The 19,996-nt window shown below is 45.1% G+C and overlaps 4 protein-coding genes across 4 annotated transcripts; 2 read left to right on the forward strand and 2 right to left on the reverse strand.

Annotated features, from left to right (window-relative positions):
* The first annotated feature begins 3,496 nt into the window (after positions 1-3,496).
* On the forward strand, positions 3,497-6,955 carry LOC4327405 (uncharacterized). The gene is made up of 3 exons (XM_015795439.3): positions 3,497-3,853; positions 4,394-4,739; positions 6,559-6,955. The coding sequence occupies exons 1-3, from the start codon at positions 3,531-3,533 to the stop codon at positions 6,622-6,624; spliced, it is 735 nt and encodes a 244-aa protein (XP_015650925.1). The 5' UTR covers positions 3,497-3,530; the 3' UTR covers positions 6,625-6,955.
* A 677-nt stretch (positions 6,956-7,632) lies between these two features.
* Positions 7,633-8,738, forward strand: LOC4327406 (uncharacterized protein At4g08330, chloroplastic). The gene is made up of 2 exons (XM_015795455.3): positions 7,633-7,845; positions 8,033-8,738. Exons 1-2 carry the CDS (start codon positions 7,796-7,798, stop codon positions 8,454-8,456), a joined length of 474 nt encoding a protein of 157 aa, XP_015650941.1. The 5' UTR covers positions 7,633-7,795; the 3' UTR covers positions 8,457-8,738.
* Positions 8,739-9,263: 525 nt separating this feature from the next.
* LOC4327407 (serine carboxypeptidase-like 27) lies at positions 9,264-13,071 on the reverse strand. Its single transcript, XM_015795428.3, has 9 exons — positions 11,881-13,071; positions 11,655-11,750; positions 11,459-11,551; positions 11,278-11,363; positions 10,935-11,195; positions 10,169-10,296; positions 9,989-10,084; positions 9,734-9,839; positions 9,264-9,647 (listed from the first exon to the last, which is right to left on the reverse strand). Exons 1-9 carry the CDS (start codon positions 12,233-12,235, stop codon positions 9,504-9,506), a joined length of 1,365 nt encoding a protein of 454 aa, XP_015650914.1. The 5' UTR covers positions 12,236-13,071; the 3' UTR covers positions 9,264-9,503.
* Positions 13,072-13,311: 240 nt separating this feature from the next.
* Positions 13,312-15,149, reverse strand: LOC4327408 (ATP-dependent Clp protease adapter protein CLPS2, chloroplastic). The gene is made up of 4 exons (XM_015795447.3): positions 14,755-15,149; positions 14,542-14,640; positions 14,249-14,358; positions 13,312-14,077 (listed from the first exon to the last, which is right to left on the reverse strand). Exons 1-4 carry the CDS (start codon positions 14,999-15,001, stop codon positions 13,994-13,996), a joined length of 540 nt encoding a protein of 179 aa, XP_015650933.1. The 5' UTR covers positions 15,002-15,149; the 3' UTR covers positions 13,312-13,993.
* Between the last annotated feature and the right edge of the window lie 4,847 nt (positions 15,150-19,996).

Raw genomic sequence — 19,996 nt, forward strand, 5'->3', positions numbered from 1 at the left:
GACCCTGTCGTCACCCCCGGCGGCCTCGATCCCGGTCGTGTAGACCTGGAGAAACTCGGCGGGGTTGACACTTCCGTCATATTTTTCGGTGATAGTGGGCCGGAACCTTGGGGGCCAACGGACGTTCCGAAGGCTCGCCACAAAGGCTCGACAGCCGACACCACCAACCGGGGGCACGGGGGGCTGGCCCCCGCGCCCAAACCGAAGTGGCGCTCCGGACGAGGAAGCGCCTTCCGTTGCGTGGGCAGCACGACGACCATTGCGCCGGCGCTCGATACTGAGGCGGGCATCCGGCCCCCTACGCACATCTTCTTGGGTCGGAGGCGTTGACGAGGAAATGGCAGACGAACGGCGGGTAACGGCCGCCGCTCGCCGCGCCCTCCGCCTCGACGACACGGAGCCGGCGGTAGCAGCGCCAGAGGCCTTGGTGGCGGAGGACCGCCCACCGGCGCCTAGGCGCTGCTGCGCCGTCATGACCAAGTCGGCCACGTCATCCAGCCAACGTCGGGCTGGAGTCTCTGGATCGGGGACGACGGGCGGGTGACGCAAGAGCGCGCCCGCAGCTTGGAGCGCGCCCTGGGGCGTGCTGCCATCGCCGTAGACGAGGAGGCGACGCTCCCCGTCTCGCCGTCCTTCTCCATCGCTCGTGGGCGGCGAAGTCGCGGATCTTTCGACCCCCTCGAGCACCTCCTCCCGCCTAAGACTTCGGCGAGAGGGGGGCGGTGGAGTACGAGCTCGACGGCGCGGGTTCTGCTCCCCGTCGTCACCGCTAGCGCTCGGAGAGAGGTTGTGCGCCACTGCCCGTTCGGCCATTGGGCTGAGCGGGAGAAGCTTGGCGCACACGAAAGAGGACGAGGGCTTAGAAAAACACACGCGCCCCCTACCTGGCGCGCCAGATGACGGAGCGTGGGGCTCCTCACCGGGAGACCGCGCGGGCCCCCCTTTGCCGGTTCGGCCAGGGGCGCAAGGTGAGGTTCTAAGCCCTCGATCTGTGGAATGTTTCGCGAGAGAGCAAATGCGCAAGACACGGGCGATGTAGACAGGTTCGGGCCGCTGAGAAGCGTAATACCCTACTCCTGTGTTCTGGTGGATCTGTGTATGAAGGAGTTACAAAGAGCTGGAGAGCAAGAGAGTTCAAACTCTAAAGACCCTCTTCCTCTTTCTCTCCTCTCCGAGCTCCGGTGTTTTTCCCCCCCCCCTCTTCTCTCTTTTTTCTCTTAAGTGGGCAAGGTCCTCCTTTTATATCTCAAGGGGATACCACATGCACCACTTCTACCTACTCTTCTTTTGGGTGGGGACTCACCCTATCTTCCAAAAAAAAGTGGCTTGCGCCTTCGCCTAGAAGCTAAATCACAGCTTGTCTTTGAGTGAGGCCCAGCGTCATCACTCGCCTGACACCGGGGATCTCCCTGTTACTCCCTCATTAATGGGCGGAGATTTGCCATGGCTGCTGTCCGAATGACCCTCCGATGGGATGAGCCATACCTACCTCCACTCCGCCGGAAGCAGGCGCAACGTGGGAGCACGGTTGTCTGCCGATGACGTGACCGGCGTCAGACCAGTCACAAACCGGTCATTCTTGTCTACCACGCGTCAGTTTAGCATGCCACACGTCAGCCCTTCTTCATAAAATGACTTCCTTGTAATGGTTGCGATGAAGCCTGGTATGAATCTAGCCGGGACTGACGTGCTAACTCCAGGAGTTAGCATGCTGGCTCCGGCTAGGGACGAGTGCCTAGAGGCTCTCATTATTCCGACGGGACGGGGCGAGGCGTGCGAAAGGCCGCCTGTTGCCACCTAACCCGCGATCTGACCGGTCTGTGACCGGTCACACTGTGACCTCTCACGGACCGAACGAGTGTGCTGCGCTGCATTAAATGCGGCGTGGGGCGCTCGTCCAACCCGCAATAAACGCGGTTAGGTGAGCGCCGCTGTGCTCACCTAACCCACACACGTGGCGCCAAACCCGCAGGGGGTCGGGGCGCCCTAGCCCTCAGGGCCGAAACGGGAGCGGCCCAACCCCTCGGGGAGACAGAGGGAGGGGCGGCCACATCACCCTCGGGCCCGACCCCCCCGAGGGGGTCAGGCCACGTGGGTGACCGCGGCTGCCCCAAACCTCTAGTCAAGATACCCCCGGTCCCATGTCACCGACAATAATAGTTAATATGTAATTAATCACGCGGTAGTGATTCATTCTATGTTTCGAACAACGAACAACTTCAACTGAAATGCTCCGACAAACACAACCTTCGTATGAATTGATACACGTATATTAATATATAATTTTATTGCGAATAACCAGAGTTCCCTAAATACATGTGGCTTCATATTTAAAACAAATTTTCGAGAAACTATTGGAGTTTCAGCCTAAAAGGGAAACCTGTCCAAATACTTGTGCATCAGATTGTGCATCAGATGATTCTATATTGCTTAACAAACTGTACAACAGAAAATAAACTAATCCTAACTTTTCAAAAAAAAAGAGAAATAAATTAATCCTAACCGAGCCTTTTTTTCTGCAGTCAGTATAGTCACGGACTCAATTTTCCGTCAGTAGCCTTCTTTGCAATCCAATGAATACATTCCGTTAGCATCGCGCCGGCGCCCCACTATGCAGTACCAAAACAGCTCCCTGATGGGTATACACCTGTAGCGATGTTCTGTACGTTGAATCGTGCGTTATTCGCCATCCCCATTCACCAATCGCCACCTGAACGTACGTGAATCGCACCGTCCGAAATCAAAGCCCGTTTCTTCTGACACAGATCTGTGGGAGCGCGGATATATAAAAGTGTCAGCGATAGGTGGGGTGCAGCTGTGATGTGAGGGCTGGGTTAGTTACTAACTTTTTCTTCAAATTTTCAAATTTTATATCACATCAAAATTTTTCTACACACATAAATTTTTAATATTTTCAACCACATCATTTCAATTTCAATTAAACTTTCAAATTTAACGTGAACTATACACACACTGAGCTTTCAGATCTGCGTTTTAGAGCAGGTACAATAGCAGGCTATAAGCCAGCTGCAAACATATTTTAAGTAGATAAATGAGGAGAAAGAAGGGCGGTGGGCTACAGATTTATAGCCAGCTGCAGTACGGACTCTAAGACGCAGTGTCTGTATGACAGGTGGAACCATATATTAATAGTGTAGTATGTAAATATTGTATGAATAAGCTATTAGATTAGCTATAGATAAATTGAAGCTAGTAGTTGGCCATACTGTTGAACTTGCTCTTACGGGGGCCTTCCGCACACGAAGATTGGATGCGGACAACAGCACGAGCATGCTGTTTCAGGAATCCATCCGTTCCACAGTTCCCAGCCGCGTCGCTGGCGTCTCCCTCGCGTGCCCACGTTCGCTCGCGGATAGGGGGCGCGTACGTGCGCCTCGAACGACGTGTGGACGCGATGGAAGATGCGTTCTGTACCGGACACATGCACGCACGCGGCCCGTGCCACACAAAAACCGTCTCGGGCTTTGGGCGCCGCGCGAGCTGGTGGGAGTGGGACACCGCGACGATCGATGCAGGCGATTCGCCCGGGCCGTTCGTGCCGCCTGGGCCGTTCCTGCGGCCGCGACGGCGTCTCCTCCCGCTGCCTTGCTCGGCTCCACCGTAGCAGCGGCAGTAGCAACGGGGGCGGAGGAGCAGTGAGGTGCGCGAAGGCAGCCGCGCAGTCGATGGAGGCCGTGAAGAAGGACGAGGAGGCGAGGGTGGTGGCGCTGCGGGCGGTGGAGGCAACGCCCGAGTCGTTCGCGCCGTTCGGCCAGGTCATCGCCGCCACACCCGACGGCGACGAGTTCGGCCCCCACGACGCCCAGCTCGACCTCACCCGCGGCATCCCAAGGTCAGGATGCACCACCCCCAATCTTCTTGCAGTTCCACGAACTAGGAATACACGCGTCGCGCGGGCACACGTTACACGTAGGGCGGTGATGCGGTGGCCGGTAGGTGGGACGGGATGATGCAGGCGCACTGGGCCTGGGTCAACCGTGAAGCCTTCTCCACTCCACTGATCCACTCCATCGCCAATTCGCCGTATCAACTCACCAACTGGGGAAAACGCCGAAGTCGAGGAGGGGAGGCCGCCCGGTCCGCGCGCGATGGCCATGGAGGGGGTGAGGGTGGTGACGCTGCGGGCGGTGGAGGCCACGCCCGAGTCCTTCGCGCCGTTCGGCCAGGTCGTCGCCGCCTACGGCGGCAAGCGCTTCGGTCCCAACGATGCCCAGCTCGACCTCAGCCGCGGCGTCCCAAGGTCTCTCAACCCACACGCTGCCTAGCTAGCATCGATCCATCGATCCCGTCTGCATCTCTGGTTCCTGCACCTGATTTAGGCGAAAGGTTCCCACTTCCTCTGATCTTTTTTTTTCTCTCCTCTACTTGGCAGGTTCTACATCATGAGGTTGGAGAAGCGGCCGCTCAAGTTCTGGACGATCACCCACCACGCGAGCGTGACCCAGTGCCTCGGCTCCATCGGCGGCGAAGATTGGTACCTCGGCGTGGCCAAGCCCTCGATCGTGGAGGATGGGGCACACGAGCAGGGCGGCGATGGGAGGAAGCCCGTGCAGTCGCGTGCTGGCCACTACTACCTTCCTCCCGATCCAGCTGAAGTCTGCGTCTTCAGGGTTTCCGGCGCTAAGTTTCTGAAGCTGCACATCGGGACCTGGCATGCGGGGCCGCAGTTCAAGGCGGATGCGGTGGATTTCTACAACCTGGAGCTCAGCAACACCAATGTGAGTTCTAAGCTGTTGAATTGAACTTCGACTTATTAGCTATTGGTTCTTGCGTTCAGTAATACTGGAAAAAAATGGCTTCTCAACTTTAAAAGGTAGGAATGTTTTTGTTTGTTCCATTTTGCTATGCACGGGCGCGGTGCGTTTACGCATGGCCATACAGTTGTGTTTGTTTATATATGTCTTAGAGCCTGATACAATTTTAGGAATAAAACTTATTCAACTTTTAATTTCACCAATCCTTATCACTGACAGAAGTGTGTGATCTTGCTTGCAATACTCAGTACTACAATGTTTGGATAGTCCAGCACTATGAAAACATTCTTTTGAGTAAATTTCACAAAACTACAATTTAGCAACTTTAGTAAGGTATTTCGCAGAACAGCAACAACAGAATTTTATCAGAAAGCTATAACTTTATCCCCATAAGTTGTATGATTGTATGTAGGAATTGAGAAGCATGAGTACTTCATATGTGTATGACACGCCACCCAAACTTGGCACACAAATAAGAGAAATTTTACACTACTTGAGAAAGTACCTTGAGGTACCTAAATTTTTGATACCTTGAGATATACCTAGAGTTACCAAATTTTACTATAGAAAATATGGTATCTCTAAGTACCTTCTCAAGGATGGTAAAATTACCCCACAAATAAAGTTGCAGTTTTATGATAAAATCATATACTGTTGTCACAGTTCTCTGTAATGGCTAGCTAAAGTTGTAGAAAATTGATAGTTTTGATAACAACAGTTGTAGTTTTCTGAAATTTACTCTATTCTTTTAGAATAGTTTTCTATGGTGCTGTGGGAAATACTATAGTTGTGCCTCCTTAATAGATATTTCATGAAACAGTGCATGAAAATTTCATCTTTGTGCACTGTTTACATCAAATTCTTAAGCCCTTACTCATCTTTTAGGCATTTTGGAGAGTTTATCAGGTTCAATCTGGTTGCATCTGTGTATACAGTTCATTGAAGCAGTGTGCTCTGTGGTTGCATTTGTCTTTTAGACTAAAGCAGTTTATTCAATGACCGATTTGGCAATTTCTATTGTCTTCCTAGTTAATAAACTTGGTTCTGCTTATTGCTGACTTATATGCATGTTTTCGTAATTGTATTCTTGCCAATAAATCTAGGGTGCCAGTGTGGTAATAATCTTCTCTAAATGAATTATTGTCAGTTAGAGTTGGAAACTTATCTGGTAGTCTCTGATTGCTGGTGTGTCCAGAACCGAAATCCACAGAGTCTTGTTTCTGTGTCACAAGAATGGACCAACTGAACCTGCCGGTTCTAAATTTTGCGATGGACTCCAGATATCTGATGCTTGTCTAATCTAAAATGAGTTAGTAATTATCTGCTAGTTGGAGGCCAATGACAGGACCCATATTCCTACTTTTGTTAGGGTGCAGAAATAACAAGGACATTCTTTCGAAAACAACTCAATATGTTGTAGCACTAAAGAAAGTCCAACAATCTAGTTGGTCTGCCAAGTTTGGTGGTCGTCCCTCTTTCCATAACTTCTGATAAGTGTCTTTCTTTTTTAGAGGAACTTTTGTATACATGTCAATTAGTAGCATATATTTATCATCATCTTTTTGGGATGTGCAGTTATGTTACTACAACATGTCATTGCTACCATCAGACTTATGTTCAATTTTTATTTGACAAACTGCCATTTCTATCTCGAAGTTAAACTTTTCCTTTTCCCCCTTGTGAACCTTTGAAAAGGGCAGGGAGTTCCTGCAATTCACCTCGAAGTTAAACTGAGCATATGGTGTTTGTTTCAGTCATAATACTTTTGCTTATTTCTTTTCAGATTGTCGACCACACTACGCACGATTTCAAGAAAGACGACGGGGTAACTTTTGTGATTGAGGACTGAGACACATTTCACAACCTAAGGCTGGGTAATGAATATGCTAGACTGTTTGCATGTCTTGTCTGTTTCCTGAGTTTTTAATGAACAATCGATATGCAAATGTGATGTACAATATGCACATATGAGCTGCTTGTTCAAGTCATTGTAAAAAACAAATTAAGAAAAAAGAGGCAAGGGGAGTCTCTAGTGGGTACACCCAAAAGGGCAAAAAGCCGTCCAGTATGAAATGATGTTGCTCTTTTCTGAAAACAATATGAATGATTTGAGTCAATAAGTGATGTATTTCCAGAGAGAGAACTATCAGACAATGGACTTTCTGGTATCGTGGCTGTCATACTATGTTTGTGCTTGTGGTGCCGCGAAAAATCTTACTACTCGAGTATTATTGACATACCAAAATCTCGTTATCAAGGAAGTGACATTGGACGCGCAATTCTGAACGCGGAGAGATCGGCAGGGGGCGCCAGGGGGATCGACGGTGACGAGACGGAACCTCGACAACGACGCGCCCTGCCGATCCGGGCAGCGTTTGGACTTTTTTTTTAAAAGCCCCGATTTGGATCGATCGCGGCTAACGATTCGGCCACCTGTCCGCTGGGTCGATCCGTAGTAGGCGCTTGGCCGGCCATGACGCACGGCGGCGCCGGCGGCCCGGCCTCTCGCCCCATACCCACGGCGGCCGCACGCCGCACAGTCGCGGTCATACGGGCGAACGCGGTGGAAGATCCAGGCCGAGGACGATGGCGCGACGTCGGCCCCCAGGCTCAAAAAAATATAGGAAAATTATTCGCGGCTTTGGCCTCCAAATTCCTCTCGCAAGCGCCACGTTTCCCCGACGTCCACGTCCATTATCCGGCCTGGTCAGAGAGAAAACCGGGCACCCATGCTGATTAGCCGCTGCTTAGCAATTGATTATGGATTAATTAACAGGATAATACTGGAGTACTAGCTCTAGCTGCTGCTAGTAGTAATCAGCTGCTCATAAAAAGCAATCGTTGGAGAAGCAAAAGCGCACGGCACGAGGGACGCCCAATCCTCCGTGTCCGTTGGCTCAACTCGACCAAACAACCGCCTTTTTTTTTAGTCTCCACTCTCTCCACTTCCCCCCCTCCATTGCCGCCCCGTTTCTCTCTCTGATCGGCAAAAAAGTGGATGCTCCGGCTGCTCGACCGCCATGGTGAGGTCTCTCGACAGCTACCCCTCCATCAAAGATGTCACCTACAGGTTCGATTCTGCTTCCCCTGGTCGAAAAATTGGTTCTTGGATCAAAAATAACTGCCAAATTCGGTTCTTTTCGTCAGTTATGCTGATTTTATCTTTAGTATGATTCACCGAGTATGTGGTGTAGTTTCCCTAATTTGGATTTAGAGGGAATCCAATTTCTGAAGTGCTGTTGTCTACTTGGCGGCAGCTGCGGATACTGCGGGTACGCGCTGAACCTGAGCTCGTCGACGCGGAACACGGCGAACATCGGGTCCAAGTACGGGAAGCAGATCAAGAAGGGGGTCGTCTCCTTCTTCGCGGTGGACGAGAGCCGGTTCACGCAGGCCGACGAGGTCACCTGCGTGCCCTACTTCCACTCGCGGCGCTCCTGGGGGCTCTTCCGGCGGAGGTCGCGGCTGCTGTGCCGGAAGTGCGGCGGCCGCATCGGCAGCGCCTACGAGGAGGACGAACCCGCCGCCGCGGCGCTGCCCGCGTGCGACGGCCCGGACGACCTGCGCACCACGAGCTCCGGGAGCAGCGGCAGCGCGTCGAGCCAGAAGAACTACGTGATCAAGATCAACGCGCTGCAGCCCTCGTCGGACGATTCTGATGCTGTTGCCTTTACCCTATGACGATTCTGCTGTAGCCTGTCATCTCTTCCGGCCCGGTTGAATTTGCTGCTGCAGTCTTGGAATTCGCATTGGGAGTGCAAAAAGGGTGATATTGCAGTCAAGGAAGGGATCGCCATGGCAGTGAGCTTTTGGAAGGGTTTGATACCATCATGATCTTGAGTCACCTTTGCTGTCTGTAGTAGACTAGTAGTGCTTTTCTTTTCTTCTGTGAATTGGTGGGAGTATACACTGGTTGTTAATTTTTGGATCTGTTAATATTGGAAAATGACAAAGTTTGCTGTATGTGGCTTGGCCCTATTGAGTTTGTACCATCTCATGAGGTTCATAGGGGTTGCAATTTTGAGTCATCTTGCTTTACTGGTATGTCTTAAGTTTCTCTACACGGATTCTTCATTAGTCTTCTAAGAAAGCATGGGTTGTTGCATTGTGTCAGTTACTGAATATAAATTCTCTGTTAAACTTTAAATTATAGTCTTTTGGTTTTCCAGAAATAGGCATGTATCTTCAGTTTTGTTAAGCTGATAAGGTGAAACCATAATTCTGATTTCTGTTTATCAGTGTAATTTTCCTCTGGTGCCAGCTCGTCAAGAAATGGGACTTGGGAGCACAGAATGAACTCATGTAAGCAGGGCTCCAGGTGAGCTCATGTTCATACAAAGTTTTTAGATATAAGTAACAACTTCATACAAAGCAGTAACTCAGTTGTATAGCATGGTAAAGAGCGTTGTAATAACCAAGAAATATCTGTTCTAATCCACAAAATTTGATATGCAAATAGCAAGATGAAGGATCATTTTCTGAGAAAGATGTAAAATTGTAAATTTTACTGCTCAAAGAATCACTATCAGTATCATATACAAAGGAGCTCTTTAGCTGGAGCAGTACAATTGTCAGGTTTCCCTACTAGCTAGTAAGAAACATACATACATTTAGTAGAGATAGTTGATATCATGTTGTAATAATCAAATCAAATTAAAAAATAATGTAAAAACACTTTAGCACTTTATATGATTGTCGTAGTTTACTCTATCATTCTGCTTCAAGTGGCTATTGAGTTGGCATGGGTGTATTCTGCAAGAAGTGTCTGAATAATATAAGTGCTTCTCGAGGCCGGTGTAGTGGTACCTCATGGCCTGCGCCTGCTATAGTGACGAGAGTTAATCCTTTATACACTTGACTCCAACCTCCAACCTGCAAGAGGAATATATCATGTATTCAAATGATTCATTCTGACCCAGAATTTGCTTAGAACTGCAAATAGTTTTTAGTATACTGACCTTTCCGTGGTCATACCAAGGGTACCAATTGACCATAGTTGGAAGCTTAAGAGCATCTATTGAGTACCTTGTTGCAGTAACAGGAACTACAGCATCTGTATCCCCACTGTGAAAAGGAGTAAAGAAAATCACATAGCAAGTTAAGTCATCTCACTAAATGTTAGCCAGCACAATATAATGGATTAACTTTGTAGCAGTAGTAACTCATTAGATCGTAGTATTGAATCAAACAATGAGTTGAAGTACTGGACTGACCTGAAAACCCATATCCTGATACCAGCTGCAATCAATTCTTGGTAGATAGGAAGCATAGATTTCGGGGAATCTGCCCAGTATGATCCGACAATATCGCTGTAGAACAGACCAAATGAGTATATGTGTGTGTAAGAAGAGCAGAAATTTTAAGGCACAATTAACATCTATATTTATTAAAACCTGCAAGTTTTCCATGAATATTGAATCCCAGTGGTGTTAGCATGCATCGCTATCTGCACTTCTGGCCGGTTGTAGTAAATACTTGAGTATCTTTCTGTGCAGGGATCATATGCTCTGGATAACCAAGGCTGTGGATGGCAACATGATGTTAGGTACAAATAGTATGGCCAACAATTATCTACCGATATACATATATAGGCATCAAATCAAGCTGAAAAAAGACATGCTAGGCAGAGGAATGAGAACAGGAAAATAAAACAGCAAATTCTAAGGTTCTGCAAAGTACAGTATAATATTGCAGAAACATCAACCCATGCACTCTATCTGATCTAGATAGGGTGATATAACCTTTTCTGTATTCAAGAAGTACCAAATGCCACAATAGGAAATAAACGCAATCCATTATCTAAATATATAACAAAATAATCTAACTGAAATCAGTAATAACTTCTTAAAAAAGAAATTAGTTCTAGCCAAAAGGTATATTTACTAAACAATAAGTTTATTATTGCATCTTTTACCACATTATATAATGGATTTCCAAAAGGTAATTTTCCTCTTTTATGTGTTGCAATGCAGCTACTTTCTTATTCTTAATCAGCACAGTTCAATGTGTTTCGAGTAGTAAATTCACTGTTTCATGACCATCTAAATAGATCTGTTATAATGGGTTTAAATGATCTAAGTAGTGGAACTAGATCTGTGCAACAAAGTCAAGAGGGTGATCTAAGTTATCAAAAGTCAATGAGAAAAAAAGAACACTTACGTAGCGTCCTCCCAAGCCAAGTTTGAGAGAGGCTGTATTATTGCAGGGCTTTGTATACAGGCTGTAAGGATCGATATTGCCTTCTTCTGAACTGGCTAGGTTCAGGTTCTTTAGACATTCAGGAGAAGGGTGCTCAGAGGACTCAAGCAAGCATGTCTTCTTCAGGTTGTGATAAGTGTTGTCAGAGATGAGGCCATGAGTCCACCAATACTCAAAGGTACCAAGATAGTCGTGGTAGTCATCAGTAACCGCATTACCCACCTAATTTTTCAGAAACCAAAAAAATTCAGAACATACACATACTCAAACTAGAACAGGCAGAACATGGATTTCAGAGATCTACCATGAATCCTTTGAGATTAATTATTGGATTCTGAATGCCCTTGTTCTGTTCATAGATGAGCTGGGCTAACTGGGGAACGTAATGCCCTGAAAGCACCAAGGAAATACATCCCTGTAAGTCTTTCATCCACCAAATAGCAAGAACAGAAAATAAAATAAAAACTTATCTCATGCAAACTTACCTGCATAGCTCTCCCCAGCAATGTAGAACTCCCTGTACTTGTATTGTGGGAATCTCTCCAACCAGTTCACCAGAAATGCATAAGCATCCGATGCTACAAGATTAAAAAACAAGTGACAAGTAATCAGTAACTGAATCATGGTAAATCAGGGCTTAGTGGATAGCTCACAGAAACAAATGGCCTCGAATTTGTTTACCTGTCTTAGCATCTCCTGCGACGTACAGATCCAACGTCTTGTTCGAGTACGAGAACCCCACGCCGGCCGGCGACTCCAAGAACAGCAAATTCGCCGCTGCAATCACCAACAGAAATTAAAAACGAAATTAATCAACAGCCAGAGCCACTCCCAGCACTGCCATTGTTAGCAGCATCACTTGCTGTAACAATGGAGCTCAAGAACAACAATTGCAAAAGCTACGCACCCTTGTTCCAAGAATTGGGGTTCAGGTACAGCGTCTTCCCGTCGGGCCTGATCCGGAACGGGCCGACCTCCTCCGACGCGCCGTACCCGACCGACGAGCACCCCGGCCCGCCGTTGAGCCACAGGACGAGCGGCGCGATGGGCCCGGCCGCCGGCACCGCCTCCACCAGCCAGTAGAAGAGCGCGCGGCCGTGCGCCTGGTTGACCGTCACGTAGCCGGAGTACTGCGAGAACCTCACCTTCGCCGGCTGCCCGGGGAGCTCCCGGATCCGGTCGCTCTCCTGGTCGCCCGACGCCGCGGCCGCCACTGACACTGACACTAGCAGCAGCACCAGAGCCGCGGCCTTGTGAGCCATTACGAGCTCCAAAATCTCCAATGGCCGGACCACGGGACACCTGAGCGTGCCAAGCAAGAAGCCTTGCACTTGCTCAAGTACGCAACACTGCTGCTGCTACTGAACAAGATGAGCTATAAGAAATCCAGAGCTACTAGCCACCAAAGGAGGCCAGGTTGCTTGCATGGATTTCAGTGAGGCGGGGTCGTGAGCTTTGATCCTTACGCCACCACCTTCCTGCACTCTCATTGACCAAGGACAGCTCAAGAACCCTTGGCAACCGCTAAAGAAATGGAGGCGGCGGGAGGACGGCGGTTGAGCTCATTCGCTCTGACCAGCGGCGCGCGGGACAGAGAGGTAGTGTGCGGAGATTTTCTCTTGCTTTCCCCGCGCCGGGGATGATTGATTGGCGCGAGTACAGCTCAGGGACGGAGGAAAAGGGCGGATCAGATCGCGTACTATTGGCACGCCGAACCGGATGGATTGCGAGATTAGGTAAGCGGCTGCGTGCGCTACAGATCGGGCACTCACTGGCTCACTGCTAGTGTGCTAGCTCGCTCTAGCGCTGTAGCGCAGCGACGCGGCGGGGCAAGTGGGGGTGTCGGCAACTCGGCATTAGTATAGTGGCAGTGGCGGTGGTGGTGGTGGCGGCGGCGCTGGCGGCGAGCGAGGGCGCGCGTGTGAAACGGAGGTAGAAGAAGCTGAAACGAGCACATGGGATGGGACTGGGAGGGAAACCCCCGCGCGCGCGGCAGCGGCAGCGGCAGCGAATAACAAAATTCGCGGAGGATGACGCGCGCGCCTTCCTTGCCGCGGCAGCGGCGTCCGCTCGTGCGCGCGTGCGCGATGGAAAGCGGAAGGCAGAAACGGAGCACGCGGCGCAACGTGATTGAGATCGTGAGGGTGATTTGAGATGGTGAGGCGTTTGCTAACTTTGAGGCGCTCAAGACGGGATTTGCTTACGAGAGACACGGTGATAATGACGAGTCGTACGAAAGAACGAGCAGTCTCCCAGAAGAACAGTCACCAAACTGACAGCCCGCATCATTGCGTCACACGAAGAAAGCGAGATTTGTTTCCGTGAGCCCCACATCAGATAGGAGTACTAGTAGTACTACTCTGTTATCGATGCTCCATTTTAAAAATTCTCCATTTTGAGGAACTCGTATTACATGAGCGCATGCAGGCGGTATCTAGGTTTGGCGTTTGGCCCCATGTTGAGGTGTCGAGTGCCGACGAGCTGACAGCGTCGAGGCAAAAACAGTAGAATAGCATCGCAGCATGTTGCGACATCGAGAAAGGAACAGTATAATCCCTCCTGCAGGCTGCAGGAATCCTAGGTGATTATCCCATAATTCCGGGCGAAGTGGCAATTCCAATTTCATGGGTGGACCGTGGTTCTGAAACTTCACCAGAATCCTAGCATTTGCGGTCGAACTCCAGAGGACCACAAGCACACAACTACACATTCTCAATGCTGCAACCAGCAACCTTGGTAGTAACAAATTTGCAGTAAAGTTCCTGTCATGTTCTTTGAACCGGCCAGTGGCCACCTAGCTGATAAAGTAAGGCCTGTTTTAGTTCCTAACTTTTTCTTCAAACTTTCAACTCTTCAGTTACATCGTTTAAATTTCAATCAAACTTCTGATTTTGGCGTGAACTAAACACACCCTAAAAGAAGAAATTTCTGCCATTTATAACTAACTACTGTAACTGAACTGACTCTCAAAATTCAGCAATGACAAAGCCAGCCGACCGCATATCGAAAGGCCAGCAATTTTAACTTGCCAAATCGGATTCAGGCTCGATGGCGGAGCGGAGTCCCTGCCGAACCATCATCTGCGCGTAGAATTCGGCGTGTTCCTGTTCAGGCAAGCACCAAAGTAGCAAAAGAAAAGTTAACTAAAGCTATAGCAACATACTACTAGTACTAGATTACTAGTAGCATGTGATGGGAGCGTGTGTGTTGCCGCCATTTTCGGTTGGTTTCGAACTAAAGGAGGCGGGCGTGAAGAGGCTGTGGAATTTATATACCTTCACGGCGACAATGACGAGCGCGGCGCCTTTCTGCCGGGACGCGTGGAAGAGCTGCCGCGCCGCCTCCGCGGTCACGGACGGCACCACCTGCGGCAAGGCCTTCTCCACTGCACACACCGCACGCGTATCAACACAAGTCACACAGCGACGCAGCCACGCAGGCACGCAGCATGTTTATGTGGCATTCACAGCGTTAGCGATGCAGGCGAGATTGTTCAGCTTGCAGACTTGTAGGTTGCAGCAATACAGGTTGGCCAGGTTGTTTCGTGAGAAGAGAAGGATTTGCGTACCAAGCTTCTCGGTGTGGCGGGCGTCGTCTATGAGCAAAACTTTGTAGCTGTCACCGCTTCCAGAGCCCCTCCTGTCCCTCATCCTTCCGGTGTCCCCTCCTGTGTATACAGTCGTAAATGCGAGTTAAGCAACACTGCAAACGAATGACAAATCTCTCTACAAAGGACGCAGAATTGCAAAAAGTACATCGTTGCACATAATCGATAAATCACCTTCTTGTGTCACGGGAAGCGTGTCGAGCTGGGACTGGTCGAAGGCCGGCCGCTCCAGCAGCGCGCCGCCGCTGCTGGCGTGCGGCACGGCCGCCACCGCCACCGCCTTCCTCCGCCGGTGGCTGACTCTTTGGTCCACGGAGACGCTCCGGGAGACCGGAGCGGCGGATGCGGTGGTCGGGAAGATGAGCGCGCCGCACGCAGCTGCTCTGCTACTGATGGCCATGGCAGTGGCAGGCGTTGTCATGTCGGAATCGGAAGCAGAGGAGATCGATGTATCGCGTTTGATGCGCGCGGCAAGAGTTCGCTCCTTGCGTGAGGGCAATGGAGGGGGAGAGGCGCACACGCACAATTCGCAACCGGTGGAAGATGTGAGCTTTGTTCTTGTGGCGATGGTACATGGCAGGATTTATTCAGGGTTTCAGCCAAGAAAGCGCCAAAAAGCCATTCTGTCGTGTGCTTGAGAGCATGGTCCATCTGTGCGTACTCGGTAGGGCGAACGATCTGTGGCTAAGCATAGCTGACCCGGGGAAATTGGGGGCTATTTTGGATTGAAGCCAAAACATGTCCCTACCAAAATTTTGGTAACTTAAATAGTAAACGTGCTAGTTTGGATTGAAGGCCAAACAATTGGTAGTGTCGTTGCTCAATTTGGCTATATTCTAGAATCTTCTTCACCATGTATCTATCTATCTATCTATCTATTATATTATTAAGACAGCTCGAAAAAAGGCACCACGTTCACTGTGGAGACTAGAAATTCTCAGATTAATCGAAGAAAAAGAAAAAAAAGAGTCCAAACAGAAATACAATCTGAAAAATAACTGGAATTCAGAATTTAAAAAAAGGCTATATTGAAAGAGGAGTCCATCTAAAAACCCAATACGTGATTAATTAAAATTCGGAATAATAAATAAATAAATTGTTGAAATTAGAAAAAAGAAAAAAGAAAGTTCAAGTAGGAATACAAATTTGAAATTACTAAAAGAATAATGGTCTAGATTTGTTGTACACAAGATAATCATATCAATCTAATTATAGATCATACAATCCGTACTAGGAGTCCTTGTCCGTTTAGAAAAATCAATTGCAAAACTGTACAGTATAGAGCTATGATTCTAAACCAACATACATTGCCGCACATATATAGGGTGGAGATACCAGACCAGCACGCTTAGGCTGCAGCAGCAGAAAAATAATATAGTGCCCTCATTTCATACGAGTAAGAACCCAATACGAGATTAATTAAAATTCAAAATAAAAAATAAAATAAAATCCGAAATAAGAAATAAAAAAAGAAAAGAAGAGTTTAACTTGGAATGCAATTTAAAAATAACTGAAATTCGTAATAAAAAATAAATATTATTTAAAGAATACACCATCTAGAAAAATACGAGATTAATTAAAATTCGAAATGAAAAATAAAATAAAATCCGAAATAAGAAATAAGAAAAGAGAAGAAGAGTTCAACTTGGAATGCAATTTAAAAATAACTTAAATTCATAATAAAAATTAAGACTATTTAAAGAATACACCATCAGAACACTGTCAGGGTTATGGATACCACATACCTAATAGTAGTTGACTAAATCTCGGCAGGATCCACCACATACCATGTACTATACGGAAACAACCTGCGGATATAGGAGGAGTTCCGGATAAGGAAAGACAACCAGAGTTCTACATGGAAACGACAAGGACTACTCGGATTGTATCCATATTGGTTTCTTTATTTTTACTTGGACAAGGGGACACCTATAGGTATAAATACAAGCCCCCCTAGGAGGAGAGGGGAGAGAACATAGACACGGACAATCAACACACGACCACCTCAATCAACACCCAACACAATCGACATAGAAGCCTACATACGCCAAGACACGCCGCCGGATATCGACTTCAGGGATAAGCACGGCTAGTACCCTGCGGTGTCTCCGGATACTGTCAGGAGAGACGAAAGCGTTATCTCTGATCTCGCCGGGCACGGATTCGAGGAGGAAGGCTACCCTGTTGTCGACTACGAGTCAGAACTTCAGACCGCCATATCGACAACAGTTAGATAGGCTACCCCAAACATTGTACTGGTGTGATTATGGTGAATAAAAGCAACGACCGGCTCCGGCCAACAGGATGTAGGGTTATTACCTGACAATTCAGGGGCCCGAACCTGTATAAAAATCCTCGTCTCCGTCTCTTTTACCTCAGTCTCGCGTATACCCTAGCACCGACGATCCTCATATCATGCAAATACCAGAACCGCGACATCAGACGTCGACAAACACATAACGAGATTAATTAAAATTCCGAATAATTAATAAAATAAATTCTGAAAATAGAATAAAACAACTAGGAATATAATTTATAATAAAATCTATCGGAACGAAAAATATGGAAATTTCAAAAAAAAAATCATCTAGAACACAACGATGATAAATGATAATAAATATCTGAGAAGCAACAGGGTTGTAAAGGAGTAGAGTGGTGACAGTTAGGGACATCTAAAAACTATTAACAAAACCCCAAATAGAATCCCAATGACAATTAAAAGGAGTGACGACGGACAGGCCGTTAAGCAGCACGGTCACGACGGTTGTGGGATTTCTAAAAAATTAAAAAAATAAACCTCAATGATAATCACGTTCGATTTTAAAATCTCAAATATAATAAAGAGTGGGAGGAAGTGGGCGAGCCGTAGAGGAGTAAAGTGACAAAGCCACTGACGGTTTGGTGGGACTTTAGAAAGTAAAAAATTGAACTCATACGATAATTATGTTTGATTTTAAAATCCCAATGACAATAAAGAGAGGAAGCAGCGGATGGGCCGTAGAGAAGTATAATGGCAGCTTTTAATGGGACTTCTAAAAATAAAAAAAAATGAAACCAATGAGACAATAAACTCAAAAAAACTATAAGATCCAAAATTTAAAGGTTAGAAGGAGAATGAATAGAAGCCGTGGTAGATCGAGCAAGCAAACAAAGAAAGGGTGAAAAAAAAGTAAGGGATAGCAACTGATGTGACTTTTATAAAAGTTATAAAATTAGAAACATGGGGATGATATGGTTTGGTCTTTCAAAATCTTAAGACAATGAGATATGTATTGAATAAATTATAAGTAAAATTATATTAAAAATAGATAATTTTGTATGGTGTTAGCCGCACAATTACGCGGGCCACCCAGCTAGTTATATTATTAAAGGAATAGAAAAAGGAGCCTCCACGTTCGCTCTCATGACCTAGAAATTCTCACATTAATCGGAGAAAAAGAAAAAGTAGAGTCCATATAGAAATACAATTTAGAAATAGCTGAAATTCGGAATTAAAAAATAAGGAATATTAGAATAGGGGACTAGAGTCCATATAGAAATAAAATTTAGAAATAGTTGAAATTCAGAATTAAAAAATAAGGAATATTAGAATAGGAGATTAGAGTCCATATAAAAATACAATTAGGAAATAACTGAAATTCGGAATTAAAAATAAGGAATATTAGAAGTAGAGTATAGAGTCCATATAGAAATATAATTAGGAAATAACTAAAATTCGGAATTAAAAATAAGGAATATTAGAAGTAGAGTATATAGTCCATATAGAAATACAATTAGGAAATAACTGAAATTCGGAATTAAAAATAAGGAATATTAGAAGTAGAGTATAGAGTCCATATAGAAATACAATTAAGAAAAGAATAGAAATTCGGAATTAAAAAATAAGGAATATTAGAAGTAGAGTATAGAGTCCATATAGGATTTTTAAAACTAACTAAAATTTGGAGTAAACATAATAAAATTAAAAGTAGAGTTTAGAATCCGTATAAAAATACAATTTACAAATAACTAAAATTCAAAATTAAAAAAATATGGGAAGAAGATTTTAAAGTCAATATAGGAATACAATTTAGAAGTAACTGAAATTCGAAATTAAAAATTAAAGAATATTGAAAGATGAGTTTAGAGTCCACATAGAAATACAATTAGAAATAATAAAAATTCAGAAATAAAAATAAATAATATTGGAAGAAGAGCATAGAGTCTATATAGAAATACAATTTACAGAAATTTTGGAATTAAAAAAATATTAAAAGACGAGTCTAGAGTCCATATAGGAATATATATAATTTACAAATAACTAAAATTTGATATTAAAAATAATTAATAACTAACACGTATATAAAATACAATATGGATATTTCACATTAGTAGTTTTGTAAAGTTATTGCAAAATTTAAAATTATGTTGTCATTTTAATATATTAGTATAATATAATGAGAAAACATATATGCTATTATATATGTGATAATATAATGATGCTAGCCGCGTAATCTGTGCGGGCCACCATGGTAGTTATATTATTAAAATAGCTTTGAAAGGAGGCACCACGTGCGCTGTGGAAGCTAGAAATTCTCACATTAATCGGAGAAAAAGAGAAAAAGAAAAAGGAGAGTCCAAGTAGAAGTACAATTTAAAAATGGTTGAAATTCGAAATTAAAAATAAGCAATATTGGAAGAAGTTTCCATATAAGAACCCAATACGAGATTAATCAAAATTCGAAATAAAAATAAAATAAAATCCAAAATTAGAAAAGGAAAGGAGAGTAAAAGTAGAAGTACAATTTAAAAATAGCTCAAATTCGGAATTAAAAATAAGGAATATTGAAATAAGTTTCCATATAAGAACCCAATATGAGATTAATCAAAATTCAAAATTAAAATAAAATAAAATCCAAAATTAGAAAAGAAAATGAGAGTCCAAGTAGGAATACAATTTAAAAATAGCTGAAATTCGGAATTAAAAATAAGGAATATTAAAAGAAGAATCCATATAAGAACCCAATACGAGATTAATTAAAATTCGAAATAAAAATAAATAAATCCGAAATTAGCAAAAGAAAATAAAAGAAGAGTTCACGTAGGAGTACAATTTAAAATTAGCTAAAATTCAAAATTAAAAATAAGCAATATTGAAAGAAGAATCCATGTAAGAACCCAATACGAGATTAATTAAATTTAGAATAAAAATAAAATAATATCTAAAATTAGAAAAATTAAAAGAGAGTTCAAGTAGGAATACAATTTTGAAACAACTGAAATTGAAAATAAAAACATTAAAATAATACAATACGATATTAACTATTTTTTTAAAAAAAATCTGAAATTATAAAAAGAAAAATAAGATTTAAATTAGGAATACAATTTATAAATAACTAAAATTTGTGATAAAAATAAAGATTATTGAAAGAAAAGA

Source organism: Oryza sativa, chromosome 1, assembly GCF_034140825.1.
Source record: "Oryza sativa Japonica Group chromosome 1, ASM3414082v1".
Taxonomy (NCBI): domain Eukaryota; kingdom Viridiplantae; phylum Streptophyta; class Magnoliopsida; order Poales; family Poaceae; genus Oryza; species Oryza sativa.

Excerpts from the sequence above, each read along its gene's own strand:
- LOC4327405 (XM_015795439.3), top strand. The coding sequence starts at position 3,531 with ATGCAGGCGATTCGCCCGGGCCGTTCGTGCCGCCTGGGCCGTTCCTGC. Across the intron at positions 3,854-4,393 it reads CTCACCCGCGGCATCCCAAG|GTTCTACATCATGAGGTTGG; the intron begins GTCAGGATGCAC and ends TCTACTTGGCAG. Across the intron at positions 4,740-6,558 it reads TGGAGCTCAGCAACACCAAT|ATTGTCGACCACACTACGCA; the intron begins GTGAGTTCTAAG and ends ATTTCTTTTCAG.
- LOC4327406 (XM_015795455.3), top strand. The coding sequence starts at position 7,796 with ATGGTGAGGTCTCTCGACAGCTACCCCTCCATCAAAGATGTCACCTAC. Across the intron at positions 7,846-8,032 it reads ATCAAAGATGTCACCTACAG|CTGCGGATACTGCGGGTACG; the intron begins GTTCGATTCTGC and ends ACTTGGCGGCAG.
- LOC4327407 (XM_015795428.3), bottom strand. The coding sequence starts at position 12,235 with ATGGCTCACAAGGCCGCGGCTCTGGTGCTGCTGCTAGTGTCAGTGTCA. Across the intron at positions 11,552-11,654 it reads CGCAGGAGATGCTAAGACAG|CATCGGATGCTTATGCATTT; the intron begins GTAAACAAATTC and ends TTAATCTTGTAG. Across the intron at positions 11,196-11,277 it reads TTAATCTCAAAGGATTCATG|GTGGGTAATGCGGTTACTGA; the intron begins GTAGATCTCTGA and ends CTGAAAAATTAG.
- LOC4327408 (XM_015795447.3), bottom strand. The coding sequence starts at position 15,001 with ATGACAACGCCTGCCACTGCCATGGCCATCAGTAGCAGAGCAGCTGCG. Across the intron at positions 14,641-14,754 it reads GCTTCCCGTGACACAAGAAG|GAGGGGACACCGGAAGGATG; the intron begins GTGATTTATCGA and ends CTGTATACACAG. Across the intron at positions 14,359-14,541 it reads CCGCCACACCGAGAAGCTTG|TGGAGAAGGCCTTGCCGCAG; the intron begins GTACGCAAATCC and ends CGGTGTGTGCAG.